We start from the raw sequence: 18,507 nt of genomic DNA, 5'->3' as shown, positions 1-18,507 counted from the left end.
CACCTAGAGGGGAAGATAATAAGGGGCCAAGTACAATACATATGCTCAAACAGAATCTCAGTAGCTTGAATGTAAATAATCAAGGATGTAAGAAGAAATTCTTCTATTCCATATTTACCAAAGTTAGAAGCATGGGAAATAAACATGAGAAATTAGAAATGCTCCTTAACAAAAAGAAATTGACTATTACTGGTATTACTGAAACCTGGTTAGCTGCATGGAATGTTAAAATCACTGGATACACCATATTTAGGGAAGATAGAGTAGGCAGAAGTGGACGCAGGTAGCACACTATGTCAAAGTGTTACCTGCTTTAGAGTTATTGATAATTCAGAAGACATGACCTAAAATGCTTATGGATCAATGTTCTTTCTGAGAAATCACAAGACAAGGTACTGGTGGGTATCTGTTATAGACAACCAAATCAACAAGGATACAGGATGAACAGCTCCTAAATCATCTATCTATAATGTGCAGAAAGGAAAATTGCATTACCACAAGGGATTTCTATCAGTAAAATAACCTTGGAGTTTCTAAAAATTATAGATGATGACTTTCCAAAACAAAAGGTACTGGAAACAACTTAGAGAAATTATATTAGAGCTCATTCTCATGGATACAGATGAATTGATCATTGAACTGAAAATTGATGGTCGCCTAGATGCAAGTGATTATGACTTAATTTCATTTATGTGCAAACAGAACGTAGTCCCAACCAACTATACGTATACTTGGTGCTTTAAAAGGGCCAATTTCCTAAAGCTGAAAAAAATCATGAGCAAAACTGAGTGGGAGGAAACATTTAAATATAAAACTGTGAATGAAGATTGGGAGTTGTTTAAGAATAATTTATTAGATGGCCCCCTCAAAACAAACAAACACCTATCCCGCCCACACATTCGACAATCATGTGAGAGGACTTCTTTGGTTTAAAAAAAAATCTTGGTTAAGAGGGGAGTGATATATATTAAATATATAACTAATAGAAAAACATGGAAGTTGATAATGAGTACAAATCAGGGATTGGAAATTAAGACTATTGATAAGGGAATTTAAACATACCAATTGAAAATGTGCAGCTAGTAGGATTAAGGCTAATAAGATGGAACTCTTTAACTATATCAGGAACAAATGAAATCCATCTGATATTAAAAAAGATAGTAAAATTAGCAATCATGATACAGAAAAGACAGAAATATTCAATAACTATTTCTGTTCTGTATTTGTCAAGAAGCAGGATGATGTATTCATATTTTAAAGTGATAAGAAAATACTTTCTATTCTATCAGTAACTAGGAAGATTATAAAACAGCAACTTTTAAAGTTAAACATTTTAAAATCTGTAGTACTGGATAATTTGCAGCCAATAATTTTAGGAGAATTGGCCAAGGAGTTCTTTGAATGATTAATGTTGATTTATAACAAATCTGAGAACACTGGGAGTTTCCAGAGCATTGGGGAAAAGTTAATTTTGTAACAATTTTTAAAAGGTAAATGAGTGACTTGCATAACTATAGGCCAGTTAGCCTGACATCGATCCTGGGCAAAATCGTGAATGGGTTGATATGATGCAATTAGTAAAACTTTAAAGGATGGTAGCATAATTAATGCCTATCACCAACACAATTTTATGGAAAATAGGTTTTGTCAAACAACTTTAATATAGGTTTTGATGAGATTTCAAGTTTGGTTGATAAAGGTGACTATGTGGACATTCTGTAAAGAATTTGTCTTGTACGTCATTCTGATAATAAAATTAGCACTATATACAATCAGTACATCCCAGGCTGGTCAATGAATAGATCTTTAAAAATAGTGTAATGTAAGTAATTGTAAATGGAAAATCATGATCCTATGGGGTTGTTTCTAGTGGGATCACACAGGAATCTGTTCTTAGCTATTCACAGAAAAAATAAAATCATTGCTGGTGAAATCTGCAGATGACAAAAATTGGTGGAAAGATAAATAATGCTATGGATAGCTCAGTTATACAGACTGATCTTGATCATTTGGTAAAGTTGGCTCATTTGAACATGTCAGTTTCAAGGACCAACATCTAGGAGCAAAGAATGTAGGTCATACTTACAAGATGATATCCTGGACTGCAATCACAAGAAAAAGTGAAAAGGACTTAGATAACCAACTGAACATGAGCACCCAATGGATGAGGGCTGTGTATTACCTCTGTATATGGCATTAGTGAGATCCTTATTTGAATTCCATGTCCAGTTCTGATGTCCACACTTCAAAAAGAATGTCGCAAAATTGGAAGAGGTTCAGAATAGAGCTACGATTGATGATTAAGGGTCTGGAAAACATACCTCACAGTAAGAAACTCAGTCTATTTAAAGCAACAAAGAGTTTAAAGCAACTAACAGATGTATTGGAGCATAAGCTTTCGTGGGTGAATACCCACTTCGTCAGATGCATGCGGTAGAAATTTCCAGAGGCAGGTATAAATATGCAGGCAAGAATCAGTCTAGAGATAACGAGGTTAGTTCAATCAGGGAGGATGAGGCCCTCTTCTAGCAGTTGAGGTGTGAACACCAAGGGAGGAGAAACCGCTTCTGTAGTTGGCTAGCCATTCACAGTCTTTGTTTAATCCTGAGCTGATGGTGTCAAATTTGCAAATGAACTGAAGCTCAGCAGTTTCTCTTTGAAGTCTGGTCCTGAAGTTTTTTTGCTGTAGGATGGCTTCCTTTAAATCTGCTATTGTGTGTCCAGGGAGGTTGAAGTGTTCTCCTACAGGTTTTTATATATTGCCATTCCTCCATTATCTCCAGACTGATTCTTGCCTGCATATTTATACCTGCCTCTGGAAATTTCCATTACATGCATCTGACGAAGTGGGTATTCACCCACGAAAGCTTATGCTCCAATACATCTGTTAGTCTATAAGGTGCCACAGGACTCTTTGTTGCTTTAAATAGACTGAGTTTCTTACTGTTGCCCTTTTCTGAACCTTTTCCAATTCCAATATATCTTTTTTGAGATGGAGCTACCACATCTGCACACAGTATTCAAGATGTGGGCATACCATGGATTTATAGAGAGGCAATATGAAATTTTCTGTCTTATTATCTATCCCTTTCTTAATTATGCCCAAAATTCTGTTCACTTTTTTGACTGCTGTTGCACATTGAGTGGATGTTTTCTGAGAACTATCCACGATGACTCCAAGATCTCTTTCTTGAGTGGTAACAGCCAATTTAGACCCCATCATTTTATATGTATAGTTGCGATTATGTTTTCCAACGTGAATTACTTTGCATTTATCAACACTGAATTTCATCTGCCATTCTGTTGTGCTGTCACTTAGTTTTGAGAGATCCTTTTGTAGCTCTTCGCAGTCTGCCTGGGACTTAACTATCTTGAGTAGTTTTGTATCATCTGCAAATTTTGCAACCTCACTCTTCAACCTTTTTGCAGATCATTTATGAATATGTTGAATAGGACCGGTCCCAGTACAGACCCCTGGGGGACACCACTATTTACCTCTCTCCATTCCAAAAGTTGACCATTTATTCCTATCCTTTGTTTCCTATGTTTTAACCAGTTACTAATCCATGAGAGGAGCTTCTCTCTTATCCCATGACAGTTTACTTTTCTTAAGAGCCTTTGAGAGACCTTGTCAAAGGCTTTCTGAAAATCTAAGTACAGTATATCCACTGGTTCACCCTTATCCTCATGCTTGTTGACCCCCTCAAACAATTCTAGTACATTGGCGAGTCATGACTTCCCTTTACAAAAACCATGTTGACTATTCCCCAACAAATTATGTTCATCTATATGTCTGACAATTTTGTTCTTTACTATAGTTTCAACCAGTTTGCCCGGTACTGAAGTCAGGCTTACCAGCCTGTAATTGCCAGAGTTTTACCATTAACTTCAATGGGGCCAGGGCTTCACCCTCTCTATCTTTAATATCTCTTTTTGGCAAAGTACAGTTTAATAAGGATTATCATTTAGCATACTGACCTCTACTGTCAAGTAATAAACAAACTATTATTTCCAGACAGCACTATGTAATTGTCAAAAGAGACTCACATCCTGAATTTGTGCTTGAAACTATGTGAAATACGTATTCTACTTACTGAACTCATACACATCTCAGGAACCACTGTGTGTCCATTAGGTACATGGAACCCCCAAGTCAGTAAGAGTTATATTCTGTTTTGAAATCACATGACATGGTCCAGAATAAAGAAAGGGGAATCCTAATAAGGAGATGAAAGGCACTTTAATAAAAGAAGCAGATGGAAAAAAATAGTGAGACTTAACTAAAATGAATCTCAGAATTTAGCACAAACAGGGCAAGAGTCTGATCTCAACTATAGCATTATAAATCTGGAGAAACTCTATGGAGTTATTCAGATGTACAGAAATGTCATACAGTATAATTTGGCTGTAAAATTCCATAGTACTCTAAGTTCTACAGCAGCCCAGTATTTTAAAGAGAGGGACTCTTAAATAATAGTTTGGCCAAATTCTGCAAGTAGATTTATACCTACATCTGAGGCCCTTCACAGAAATGATACCAGTGGGCAGAAGGGAAAAAATGGAGTGAGGTTCCTGAGAAATAGAAAAAAGGATCAAGTTGCACCTAATTCTGCCCTCAGATGCACATGCACAACTCCCACCTGCTTCAGTGGGAGTTACACCCGTATACCTGACTGCACAATCTAGCTACATGGGCCTGATCTAAGTCCATTGAAGTCAATGTAAAGATTCCCGTTGATTTCACTGGGCTTGGAAACAGTCCCTAATTGCATAAATTTTATGCTAAAATTGCCAGCATAGCTTAAATCTCCCACAATCATCAGTAGTGGGGGTTGAAGCCTGGGTTGACAGCAACGTATGACCCTTAATAATCATGGTTTTGGTTCTTTGGCTTGCATCCTTCCTAAGAACTTTAAAATGGCAAGAGAGAGAATGGGACATAACTATATATCTGTTGTCAGCCCATAAAATTAGCTTCTAATTTCTCAACTCCCTTAATTAAATAACATAAGAAAGGTCATGCCACAGCAGAATAAAGTTCCATCTTGGTCACTATCCTGTTTCTGACAGTGGTCAAAGTTTCAAAAATATATAATGAACACTTGGTAATCATGCTACACTGTACATTGGAGAAGATGTTTCTTCATCTTCCAAACTGGTTATCAAACTATGCCCTGAAGCATGAGAATTGATAGACAAACACTGTTTTTTTTTACTCCAGCTATTGTAACTATATATGATATTCATATGAAGTATCTATTTTCAATGTACTAAACTATTTACTTCAATAATTAATATCCCACAGCAGTTAGTTCCACAGATCAATTCTATATATTTAATGAAATGTACTACACTTAAAATTGTTAGAAGGGTTACAGTGACTACATGATATTTTCCAGTTCCCGAACCCAAAGTGATCTCTCAGCTGAACAGAGGGGAAGACCGATGGTTGCTGAATCTCCCGGACACCAAAAAAGGGAGATTCTGAGAAACTGCTGCACAGCAGGTGATGGGACTGTGAGTGAGAACAAGGAAGAGAATCCTTATCTGGTAGGTCCTGAACAAGTGGAACCTGACCTCTAGGGAAAGATTTAAAAAATTGGGCATGTTTAGTCTTGAAAAAAGAAGACTGAAAGGGGACTTGATAACAGTCTTCAGATATTTTAAGGAGAGTTATAAAGAGGATAGTGATCAGTTATTCTCCATGTCCACTGAAGTAGGACAAGAAGTGATTGGCTTAGTCTGGAGCAAGGAAAATTTAGGTTAGATATTTGGAAAAACAATTAACTACAAGGATAGTTGAGTACTGGAATAGGTTACCAAGGGAGGTTGTGGAATCCCCATCCATAGAGGTTCTTAATAACAGGTTAGATAAATACCTGTCAGGGATGGTCTAGATCAGTGATTCTCAACTTATTTAATCAGGCCCCTCTTCTTTGTGTTTGTAGTCGTTTATGCCCCTGCCCCCACATGGAGGTACATATGCCACCATCTAGCTCTGAAGGCAGAGCAGAGAGCAGCAGCTGCTGACTGGACACCCAGCTCTGAATGCAGCGCTGCACCAGCAGAGGCACAGAAGAAGGGTGGCAATGTGACAGCAGACTTAGTGTCCCATTGTCACCCTTACTTCTGTGCTGCTGCTGCCACCCCAGTGCTGACAGCCAGAGACCTGCTGCCTCCAGGTGAAGGATTGGGAGTGGGAAAGGAGGACAGCCTAAGTCTGGGCTGCCTCCTGGTGAGGGATTGGGGAGAGGGGAAGTCTAAGCGGTGAGCTCCAGCTATCCCCTTTAACCCTGCCTCCCAGGGCTGACAGCCAGAACTCTTAAAAAAAAAAAAAGGCACACAGCTTGCACCTCCCTTGAAACATTCACACACCTCCTTTGGGAGGTCTCTCCCATAGTTTGAGAACCACTGGTCTTGATAATATTTAGTCCTGCGTCAATGCAAGGGACTGGACTAGATGACCTATCGAAGTCTCTTCCAGTCCTACATTTCTATGATTCTATGGTTCAGTGATACACACTACATACTGGTCATTTTTTGTTTAAACAGAAATAAACTATACAATCCTGGAAAAGACCTTTAATGTAATTCAATCTACTACCGGCTCAATTATGGGAGCTACAAGGTAAGAAACTGGATTTAAAAACTGGCCAACAGGTACATTCAAATGGCTTGAGGAAGAGGTGGCTTGGGGAAGAGGAAGGGAAGAGGGTGTAGCACCGAATAGGTGGAGCAGGAATTATGTCCACAAAGGATGTAATGCCTCCAAAGGGCTGGGAGGAGTGTGCTCAGTATCTCCCTGTGAGTCTTTGAGTTATGCAGCACTTTCAGTGGCACTAGCAAACTTTCCCTCCCCTCTCCCACCTTGTGATCAGGGTGTATAAACAGCTGGGCAATGGATATCTCCTGCACAGAGGCACTCGGGAGAGAAGGGGCCTCTGTGCAGCCTCTACTCCCCAAACCCAGGTGCACCCTTTGTATGGGCAGCTGAGGTTTAACTCAAAGACTTCATAGTCCCTTTATCAAGTAAAACAAGACAATTTTATAAAATAATGAACAGGACAGTTTTTTCCCAGGAAAATTCCAGCATATAATCAAGGCATCTTTATAACGGAGATCCAGAGAGAGTTTTGCAAAGATAAACAATTTGAACTCCAGTGCATATTTTACAAAGGGGTAGAACAAGCACAGTAGTAGAATGTAAATTACTCCTCTGCCCTATTCTCCCTGTGATGCACACAGAGAACTTTTACTAACATCAGGGAGAGCCCTGGCTGTGATGTAGAAGACCTACACCAGCAAAGCAGGGCACTAGAGACAGTGTTGACACATGATGACATGTGCAATATTGATGTGAGTGATTTAGATGATGAACTGAAAGCCCTTTCAAGATACATTTCAGCAGGATCAACTCCAAAGGCTGTTCTGGAATATATGAGCACAAATAAGATGACCACCCTCTTTCCAAATGCTTTTGTTGCTCTGTGCATACTTCTAACACTTCCTGTAACAGTTGCCAGTGGAGAACGCAGCTTCTTCAAGCTGAAGTTAATAAAAACACATCTACGCTCCACAATGACACAGGAGCTGGTTGGCCTTGCAACCATCTCAATAGAGCATGAGCTGGCCAAGACTGTGGACCTTCAGGAAGCAGTTCAAATCTTGGAACCAAGAAGGCACGGAAAGCACCACTTTGATTATTCAAACGGATAAAAATGCTAGTGTTTACTATGCAGACAAGAAAAGTTACATTTGCTGTTCAGGAGTTTGAAAGTTAAGTGTTACTTAACATTTTTGAAGAAGGCATTTTAAGTTGTTAGTTCTCCTTTATTGGGGTAGGTAACAGAGCAGTACCATTAGAGGAGTAGAACAGGAAGAAGGCAGAATTGAAACCTTTCAAAGTTTTGGCCCAAGCGAGGGGGAATGAGGGCGTCATTTGAGCTCCTCACCTCAGGTGCCAAAATGTTGTGGGTTGGCCCTGGTGAACAGGCTTGGAAGAACTAGGCTATTCCTCACTCCAAATTAGGGCAACATTCAAAACATGCCAGTAATCACCTTGATCACTGACTTTAATGTTGTATTCCTCTCCTGCACTTTCATCTGTTCTTGTTTCTACTAGACTGTAAAACAGCAAGTTGTTGGGCACCTCCTAAGGCCTTGTCTATAGTATGAGTGTACAACTTTAACTAAACTGATTTAAAAATAGATCTAATTAAACCAGTGCAAGCCCCAAATGTTGGCACACTGAAACTGATTTAACCTTTGTTTTTATCAACTTAGCTTGTGTCAGTAACTTACCAATATCGGTAAGAACAAAAGTATTTCTACTGGTCCAGCATTTTTTCTAGTCCTAGATGGTGACATATGGGAATTAAACGTGTTATATAGTTTGAGCTCAATCATGAGAGATGTTCTGAGCCTTCTTAGGGGCTGAAGGCCCATAACTCCTATCAACTTGCTCAGAACAAACAGGATTGGACCCATGTTGCACAAAACATTTAATTCCATATTTCACAATCTGCGAAGACTTCAAAAAAATGATGAATCTGTACAAATACTTTCCATGTTAGTAAATTTTTCTAAGAACTGGCTGTGAGTGGAGAGAAACATGTTCCATCACTTTCAAAATTACCATAGATTTTCTGAGGCTCACAAGCCTAACTAACTTTTCCCAGACATGATACACACATTGCCATTCAGGTTTTACAGAGTTCCAGTAATTCTAATATAAGAGAAGCAATATAACGTGTCAATATACTATTTGTCAGTTTGCAGTGTGATACCTTGGCATAAGTTTGACACAGGAGGCTCATGCTTCTCCAAAAGCAGGAGTACAGTGTACTAAAGCTTTGCAGATGGTGGTCCATAGTTACATTAAATACTGCTGCTACAATGGGAAATGCTAAAGCCAGTGGGTGAAAATTTTACAAATGTACAAATGGATACTGTATATCCACCCCTCACTATGCACGTGTAACTCTTACTGACATCAAACTGGGTTATGTGCACATAGTAAGGGGAAAATATGCCCCAAAGTACAGATTTACATCCAAGATATTATAAACAATCTTATATGTAAAATACACATGTTCAAATCTAGAACACATACCTAAATATAAATTTACTTAATATAAAAATAATGTGTTCTAAGTAGACATTATGGTCTTTTGGGTACTGTACACTTAACTGAAATGTCTCTATTTCTATTTACGTATGTATGTGTGTGTGTGTGTGTGTGTTTACATGCTGAAAATTAACTATTTCTGAAGGACTGTCATACATTCTCCCTACAACTCTCACACGGTACATTAACACAACACATTTTTATGTTAAAAAGTCCCAAGATAATGGACAACCAACCAACTATGGAATGTTTAAATAACCATAGGTGTTGTGGAACATGCAGTACAGCCCCTAACTCCATACACAGAATTCAGACCATGAAATAAAAAGCCAAGGTAAAGCAATGGTAAATTCAGGTCAGAGTGGTCACAACTTAAAAGATTTAAGTTAAGCTAAAACTCTTAAACTACTGAATCACAATTATGCTGAGTTTCAGCCTTTTTTTTTTTTTTTTTTTTTTTTTGGAATTACCCAGGCTCAGTAAAGATGTAGAGGCCTCACCTACTAGCTGTGATTGGGAGCGGACAAACAAAAAATATTGCCCAAAAGCCCAATTAAAACTAGACCAGCTCTGAATAAGCATTGAATATGTATTTAGGGTCCTGATTTTCACTGCAAAAAAATGAGCATATACATGAACAGGTCAGATAAATGAATATGCCTCAGCAGAGCTAGACTGGGCAACCTAACAAATGCATCTGGTCTGTAGAGAGCTGCCTGGTTGGCTATGCTGCCTGATTAGTTGGAAGAGTCCACAGACTGGCTCTTAAGACCAGCAGCAGCAGCAATTCAGTGGCTCCTCAAAGCATTCGCTCACGGCTGTGTTAGTTCCTGCTTGGTCACAGCCTTGCCTCACTCCAGTTAACCTGGCTCTGACCCTCGGCTCCGATTACTGACTTCTGACTTTGTTTCTGACCCTTGGCTCTGGCATCTAGCCTCTGACTCCAGTTTCTGGCTACTGACTCCTGCTCCAACCACTAGGCACAGCAGCCCAAGACAGCATGTGCAAAAGTGCACTTGTTAGCATATTTATGTGAGCTCATGTGCTCGTGCAGTTTTTGCATGCATACAACTTTGGATCTCAGTTTTGAAAATGCCGTATCTAATGTCTGAAAAATAATCACAGAAATCTGGCCAAAATAAACCACACTTGAGAGGTTTATGGCTTGATCTGATGCCTGCTGAAGTCAATGAAATGACTCACATTATCTTCAGTGACCCTGCATTAGGCCTAGTCACTGAAGAGAATGATAGACACAGCAGCATCTGAAAGATCAATACACCATATGAGATACAATGCACTATGAGGAAAAATGGAAACCCTTTTCTGGATTTCATTAAACAGGATGAGAAGTATGTTCTTTTCAATGTGTACTCTCAGCCCTAGTCTACACTACGAGGTTAGGTCGAATTTAGCTGTGTTAGGTCAATTTTATAAGCAATGTGTCTACACAACCAACACCGTTCCATTGACCTAAAGGGCTCTTGAAATAGACTGCTGTACTCCTCCCCAGCAAGGGGAGTAGTGCTAAAATCGACCTTGCTGGATTGAATTTGGGGTAGTGCAGATGCAATTCGACGGTATTGGCCTCTGGGAGCTATCCCAGAGTGCTCCAATGTGACCACTCAGGACAGCACTTTCAACTCCGATGCACTAGCCAGGTACACAGGAGAAGCCCTGGGAAATTTTGAATTTCATTTCCTATTTGGTCAGCGTGGCGAGCTCAGCAGCACAGGTGACCAGGCAGTCCCAGAATCGCAAATGAGCTCCAGCATGGAGCCAACGGGAGACACTGGATCTGATTGCTGCATGGGGAGAAGAATCTGTGCAGGCAGAACTCCGATCAAAAAGAAGAAATGCTGATATATATGCCAAAATTGCACAGGGCATGGTGGAGAGAGGCTACAACAGGGATACACAGCTGTGCCACGTGAAAGTTAAGGAGCTCAGGCAAGGCTACCAAAAAAAAAAGGAGGCAAACAGTCACTCCAGATCAGAGCTCCATACATGCCGCTTCAATGATCAGCTGCATGGCATTCTAGGGAGGGGATCCTACCACTACTCCACCCCTTTCCGTGGACACTTGCAAGGGAGGAGTCTCATGCAACAGGGAGGAGGATTTTATGGATGAGGAGGAGGAGGAGGAGGAGAATGCGCAGCAGGCAAGCGGAGAATCCGTTCTCCCCAGCAGCCGGGACCTTTTCCTCACCCTGGAGCCAATACCCTCCCAAGGCAGGTTCCCGGACTCTGAAGCCGGAGAAGGCACCTCTGGTGAGTGCACATTTGTAACTATGCCACAGGGTTTAAAAGCAATTGTGTTTAATGTTTGATTTGCCCTGAAAAATTGGGATGCATTCATGGCCAGTACAGCTACTGGAAAAGTCTGTTAACATGTTTGGGGATGGAGCGGGAATCCTCCAGAGACATCTCCATGAAGCTCTCCTGGAGGTACTCTGAAAGCCTTTGCAAAAGGTTTCTGGGGAGGGCTGCCTTATTTTGTCCTCCACGGTAGGACATTTTACCACATCAAGCCAGTAGCACGTAGTCTGGAATCCTTGCAGCACAAAGCATGGCAGCGATTGGTCCTGGGTTTTGGTCGCATTCAAGCAATATTCGATCTTTATCTTTCTGTGTTAGCCTTAGGAGAGTGATATCATTCATGGTCACCTGGTTGAAATAGGGGAATTTTTGTAAGGGAACAGTAAAAGGACCCCGTTCATGCTGGGCTGTTTGCGCTTGGCTAAAAGGGATCATCCCTGAGAATAGCCATGTGGTGGGGGGAGGGGTAAAGGGATCATCCCAGAGAATAGCCACGTGGTGGGGTGGGGTGAGGGGTGTGCTGCACATCCACCCCAAAACCGCAGCCCCTCCTTTTAAATGGCAAACCCAACCAGCATTGCTTGCTATGGGAAAAGGAGGGTGCTGCAGTTTGAAACCATTCCCACATGTTATGAAGGTGGAAGAAGCCAACCCCGCATACCCTGTGGCTTACCATGGCTGCCTGAAACTGAATTCTGTTGCCCAGCCGTATGTGATGTGTCACCATACCAGCAGGCGCTCAATATAAAAGGCAAAATGCGACCTTGTACCTAAAGCACATGTACTGTCTGCTGTGAATTGCTTGATTCACTGTGAAAGAATCTCCCTTTCGTTCTCAGAAATGTATCAACTTAAATTTTACTTTCCCTTTTTATCCCCCCCACAGGTGCAAATGTTTCTATGCTCCCCCATCATCTCCATCCCTGAGGTTATCACAGATTAGAAGGCGAAAAAAACGCACTCGTGATGACATGTTTTCCGAGCTCATGCAGTCCGCCCGCACTGATAGGGCACAGCTGAATGCATGGAAGCATTCAGTGACAGAGGCCAGGAAAGCATAAAGTGAGCACGATCAGAAGATGCAGGAGGCAATGCTGAGGCTAATGGGTGAGCAAACGGACATGCTCCGGCATCTGGTGGAGATGCAGGAAAGGGAACAAGAGCACAGACTGCCACTGCATCCACTGTATAACTGCCTACCCTCCTCCCCAAGTTCCATATCCTCCTCACTCAGATGCCCAGGAACGTGGAGGCTCCGGGCACCCAGCCACTCCACTCCAGAGGATGGCCCAAGCAACAGAAGGCTGTCAATCAAACAGTTTTGATTTGCAGTGTGGCTACAATAAGCAATGTGGCCTTGTCCTTCCCTCCTCCCCTTCTCCCCCATCCCACCCGGGCTACCTTGTCATTTATCTCACTTTTTAAAAAATTAATAAATAAACAATGCATGGTTTCAAAACAATTGTGACTTTATTTCCTTTGCCAGCTGTGGTCAAAGGGGGAAGGGGATTGGCTTACAGGTAATTAAAATCAACAAACAGGGCGGGTTTACAACAAGGAGAAACACACACAACTGTTACACCATAGCCTGGCCAGTCATTAAACTGGTTTTCAAAGCCTCTCTGATGCACAGTGTGCCTAGCTGTGCTCTTCTAATCGCCCTGGTGTCTGGCTGCTTAGAATCACCAGGCGATTTGCCTCAACCTCCCACCCCGCCATAAACATCTCCCCCTTACTCTCACAGATATTATGCAGCATGCAGCAAGCAGTAATAACAATGGGAATATTGGTTGCGCTGAGGTCTAATCTAGTCAACAAACAGCGCCAGCGAGCTTTTAAACGTCCAAAGGCACATTCCACCACCATTCTGCACTTGCTCAGCCTATAGTTGAACTGCTCCTTACTACTGTCTAGGCTGCCTGTGTACAGCTTCATGAACCATGGGAGCAAGGGGTAGGCTGGGTCCCCACAGATAACTATTGGCATTTCAACATCCCCAACAGTAATTTTCTGGTCTGGGAAGTAAGTCCCTTCTTGCAGCTGCTCGAACAGCCCGGAGTTCCTAAAGATGCGAGCGTCATGCACCTTTCCCGGCCATCCCATATTGATGTCGGTGAAACATCCCTTGTGACTCACCAGTGCTTGCAGCACCATTGAGAAGTACCCCTTGCAGTTTACGTAATGGTTGGCAAGGTGGTCCGGTGCCAAGATAGGGATATGTGTTCCGTCTATCCCCCCACCACAGTTAGGGAACTACATTGCAGGAAAGCCATCCACTATAACCTGCACATTTCCCAGAGTCACTACCCTTGTTAGCAGAAGGTCAGTGATTGCATTGGCTACTTGGATCACAACAGCCCCCACAGTAGATTTGCCCACTCCAAATTGATTCCTGACTGACCGGTAGCAGTCAGGCGTTGCAAGCTTCCACAGGGCTATTGCCACTCACGTCTCAACTGTCAGGGCAGCTCTCATCTTGGTATTCCTGTGCTTCAGGGTAGGAGAAAGCAACTCACAAAGTTCCAGGAAAGTAGCCTTACACACGCGAAAGTTTTGCAGCCACTGGGTATCATCCCAACACTATGCAGTCCCACCAGTCTGGGCTTGTTTGCCGGGCCCAGAATCGGTGTTCCACTGTATCAACCTGCCCCAATGCCACCATGATGTCCCAATTGCCACATCCTGTGCTTTCAGGAACGTCTGTGTCCATGTTCTCCTCACAATCGTCCTCATGCTGGTGGCTCCTAGCTAGGCTCTGCGCATACTGCAGGATAATGCACAAGGTGTTTACAAAGCTCACAACAGCAGCGGTGAGCTGAGTAGGCTCCATGCATGCCATGCTATGGCATCTGCATGGGTAACCCAGGAAAAAAGGTGTGAAACGATTGTCTGCCGTTGCTTTCACGCAGGAAGGGAGGGAGGGGAGACTGATGACAGGTACCCAAAACCACCCAAAACAATGTTTTTGTCCTATCAGGCATTGGGAGATTAACCCAGAATTCCAATGGGCAGCGGAGACTGCGAGGACTGTGGGATAGTTACCCATAGTGCACTGCTCTGTGAGTCGACGCTAGCCACAGTATTGAGGATGCACTCCGTCGACATAATGCACTTAGTGGGGACATACACAATCGACTGTATAAAATCGCTGTTAAAGATCGACTTCTATAAAATCGACCTAATTTCGTAGTGTAGACATACCCTCAGAAAACAAACATTACAAATATGGGAAAGTTTTATCATCAACCTACTTCGTTTAATTTTGAAAAACATTCATGCCTCAGACTTTAGAAAAGAGGATGGAAAAACAGCCCGTTGGTTTATTTAAAACACATTGATTACTGCTATCACTAGGTAAACTGAATACTATCTCCTCTGCCTGGTTCACTATTTCACAATATTTGAAAATGGTTTTGTTTCCAGTTCTTATCTAGTGCAGGAGATTGCATAGGTGGTTTTTCAGAACTTCATGATATTAGAAATGTTTGTTGCTATTATTCTACTAAATATTACACGTGTCTTATCAAGAGGCTTATGTTATAAATAACTTATAGTGTTTAGAAGTGCAACAATTAAATGATAAATTAATAAGAGAGACAAGCAAAATATGAATCATGGTACCACTAACATAATTAACATAAATTAAATAGCATCACAGATTTTCTGTTTAGTGCAGCTGTTGTATAAAACAAGAACACCTACTTTATTCAGTTGCTGGCTTGTATTTTGTTAACAATAAAACTATATTAGACAATGCCCAAAAGAGAATAAATGAAAACTCAAAAGTAATCATAAAATATTCATTGCAAAGTCTCTGCACAAGACCGGCACATAAACATCCCCAGTAAAAATCAGAAAAATAGATGCATATGAATTGGTAGTTTCATACATACAGCAAAAAGCCAAACATCTTCCAAGGGCACAGACGAGAGCAAGCATAGCATTATTACGATTTCTACATCAGAGACCTGGAGATCTGTGCAAGGCATTTACAAATGTGCTATATTAAAGCAGCCACCACAGTCTGGCCACCACAATTAAGGATCTCCCAATGTTTCCATTGCAACCTCTTACTTCCACAGCTCTGAAATAGTTTAATAGTTTAATAGAGAAAGTTTAATAGTTAGGCTCTCAAAAAATCACAAGTTTAATAAAAAGTCTGGAATGCAAGGTCAGTCTGGGTGTGATTTTATTTCTATGTCTGAAAACATATTTATTTGTTTTGTTATATTTTGTTTATTCTATTTTGTTAATGTACCACATCCGTTGGTGTGATAACTGAGCATTTGCCATTTTTAACATTATATATAACAGGGGTGGCCAAACTGTGGCTTGTGAGCCTCATGCGGCTCTTTTATATTTAAAGAGTGGCTTGTGGAGCCCCTCCATACCCCATTCTCCACCTACCAGACTGGGTAGTGGAGCTTGGGACATCTGTCTTGCAGCAGGGTGGTGGGGTAGGGACTTCTGCCCAACACAGAGTGGAGTCTCAGGGCTTCAGCCCTGCAGGGGGCACCTGCTGGTGCTTGGGGCTTCAGCAGGAGCAGGGCTGATACCCCAAGCCCCAGCAGGTGCTTCCTGTGGGGCTGAAGCCCTGAGCCCAGGAGGTGTGACCTGATTCTCGAACTTCTGAAGATTGTCATATATAACTTGGAGGGTCAGTAAGTTTGCTCCCTCCCCCCCATATATAAGCTACTAAAAATTAATGCAAATATGCAGTTATCCTAAGCTAACCATAAAAGATCCAGTCCTGTTTCTGAGGTAAATATTGTGCGAAACACATTATTTTTACATTCTAGGAAGACAGATTTTTCTTTTGAATAAGTTAAGACAATGAAACAAGAACAAACAAGTAAAACGTACCATGTTCTGCTCTCGATTAAACCAGTAGCACCTCATGTTTGCATTAGGCTTGCCAAACCTCCAGGATTGTCCTGGAGTCTCCAGGAATTAAAGATTAATCTTTAAAGTTTCTGTCATTGGTGAAACCTCCAGGAATATGGCCAACCAATATTGGCAACCCTAGTTTGCACAGGTATAGAATCATAGAAATGTAGGGCTGGAAGGGACCTCAAGGGGTCATGTAAGTCCAGCCCCCTGTGCTGAGGCAGGACCAAAAACAGCTAGTCATCCCTGACAGGTGTTTGTCTAACCTGATCTTAAAACCTCCAATAACAGGTATTCCACAGCATCCCTTTGTAACCTATTCCAGTATTCAACTATCCTTATTGTTAAACAGTTTTTCCTAATATCTAACCTAAACCTCCTTTGATGCAGATTGAGCTGAATATGTCTTGTCCTACCGTCAATGGACATGGAGAACAACTGATCACTGTCCTGTTTATAAGACCCCATAACATGTTATCAGGTCGCCCCCTCCCCCCTCAGCCTTCTTTTCTCAAGATTAAATATACCAAGTTTTTTAACCTTTCCACATAGGTCAGGTTTTCTAAACCTTTTCTCATTTTTGTTGTTCTCCTCTGGCCTCTCCCAAATTTGTCCACAACTTACTTAAAACTTACCCAAAACTGGACCCACCAGTGCTACACAAAGTGGGACAATGTGACCCAAATGCAGCCTAAAGGCTCTAAACCAGAAGGCAAATTAAAAAAAAACCTGAAATGTATTGGTTTTTGACTGTTTGTGACTTTTAAGTCAATCTCATGATTTTTTGAGAGCCTAACTCATGACTTTTAAATCTTTGGGTTGGCAATACTGCACACCTGTTTCTTGTATTTGGTAAACGTGTGCCTGCTGTCATTATTCAAGGGACTAGTTCTGCCTGTGCTGGCCAATGATAAGCAGATTGAAAGGTAACAAAATTCTGGTGGAAACAAGTGCAATTAGCACTTAATAAGCAATGGAAAGAAAATAGCAGATGACAATAGTGAAGTGGTTAGCATGTAGCAAGTAACTTCAGGAATGGTTAACGCAGATCAAGAAGTCCATTTTATGTGGGCTGAGGATGACTGCCAAGTCTATATAGGACATTCAGAAAAAAAGGACAATTTTAATTAAAAAAATGTTTCAATGGAAAAATTTCAATCAGCACTATCTGTTGCAATATCAAAGGTATTTCATTGTGTTGCATATCTCTAACAGCTGGTGCAAACTTTTATGAAACACTTCAGATAAACAGACATATTCACAGAGAGCCAGAGGGCTTTTCCATCTTACAAAGAAGGAGCCCTGAGCCTCAGCCCTGCTCCCCCCCAGATTTCACAACCACCTGTTGGTTAGGAGGCCACATTTCAGCTCTAACTCAGACAAAACCAAACAGTAAGTGCTATTTATCTTCCCGCACCTCTCCACTTCCTTCCCAAAGCAGGTAAGAGCAACAGGAGCATTGTGACACCAAGGACAGCTTATTTTAAGTAAATGGATGTCTGATGCCACAGACGCTTCCTCTTGTTGGCTCAGCCCTATCTATTATTACTGTCATTGTGACAAAGTCAGGCTGGAAAGCTGTAAGAGAGTGGAAGGCAAGTACATTAGCCCTAGAATGATAAAGGCCCTTTTCCCGATAGGCTGAAAAGGGGTTACCTCAGGTCAACTAGGGACTCCTGAGTCCAGTTAAGGAAGAGCTCTCCCATTGGCACAATTACTCCATCTCCACAAGAGGCGGAAGCTATGTCGGCAGGAGAGTGTGGACAGTGCTTAGGTCGGTGTAACTTGCGTTGCTCAGGGAGTGGCTTTTTCACACACCTGAGTGACGTAAGTTATATCGACATAAGCGGTAGTTTAGACCTGCCAAAAGCCAACATACATTTTATGCTCATTTACAGACCACCAGAGACTAAAGAATTATAAAGGAGCTCATGGATACCTTGTCAGCGATGGTGGGGAAATACTCGGGCTTGTCATCCTGAGAGATTTCAACATGCATATCAAAAAGACTGCACATGCAAAACCTCAAAACTCATCTCATCACTTGCCTCCCTAGGACTTTCACAGGTCATCTTTGGTCCAACCCACACAGCTGGTCACACCTGGGACCTGATTTTCAGTCTAGATGTCAAAACAGAAGACACCACAACCCAGCCACTGTCACCTCATTAGGG

The 18,507-nt window shown here is 41.6% G+C and overlaps 1 protein-coding gene across 22 annotated transcripts in view; it reads right to left on the bottom strand.

Annotated features, from left to right (window-relative positions):
* The window catches only part of MYT1L (myelin transcription factor 1 like), a 386,408-nt gene that overhangs the window by 165,914 nt on the left and 201,987 nt on the right, over nucleotides 1-18,507 (bottom strand). For 17 of the 22 annotated variants that reach the window (XM_024101613.3, XM_042848754.2, XM_042848756.2 and 14 more), the window contains exon 1: nucleotides 4,095-4,219. The exons of 3 other annotated variants lie outside the window; for them this stretch is intronic. In XM_024101613.3, coding sequence (XP_023957381.1) covers nucleotides 4,095-4,109 — 15 coding nt within the window. In that variant the 5' untranslated portion in view covers nucleotides 4,110-4,219. Of the gene's footprint in view, nucleotides 1-4,094; nucleotides 4,220-18,507 lie in introns of those variants that run through there. 2 more of the 22 variants (XM_065587758.1, XM_065587759.1) reach the window with 2 other exon arrangements.

Source organism: Chrysemys picta, chromosome 3, assembly GCF_011386835.1.
Source record: "Chrysemys picta bellii isolate R12L10 chromosome 3, ASM1138683v2, whole genome shotgun sequence".
NCBI classification, from domain to species: Eukaryota; Metazoa; Chordata; order Testudines; family Emydidae; genus Chrysemys; species Chrysemys picta.
Note: the sequence above shows the minus strand (reverse complement) of the source record. Positions and strands in the feature narration are given on the sequence as shown.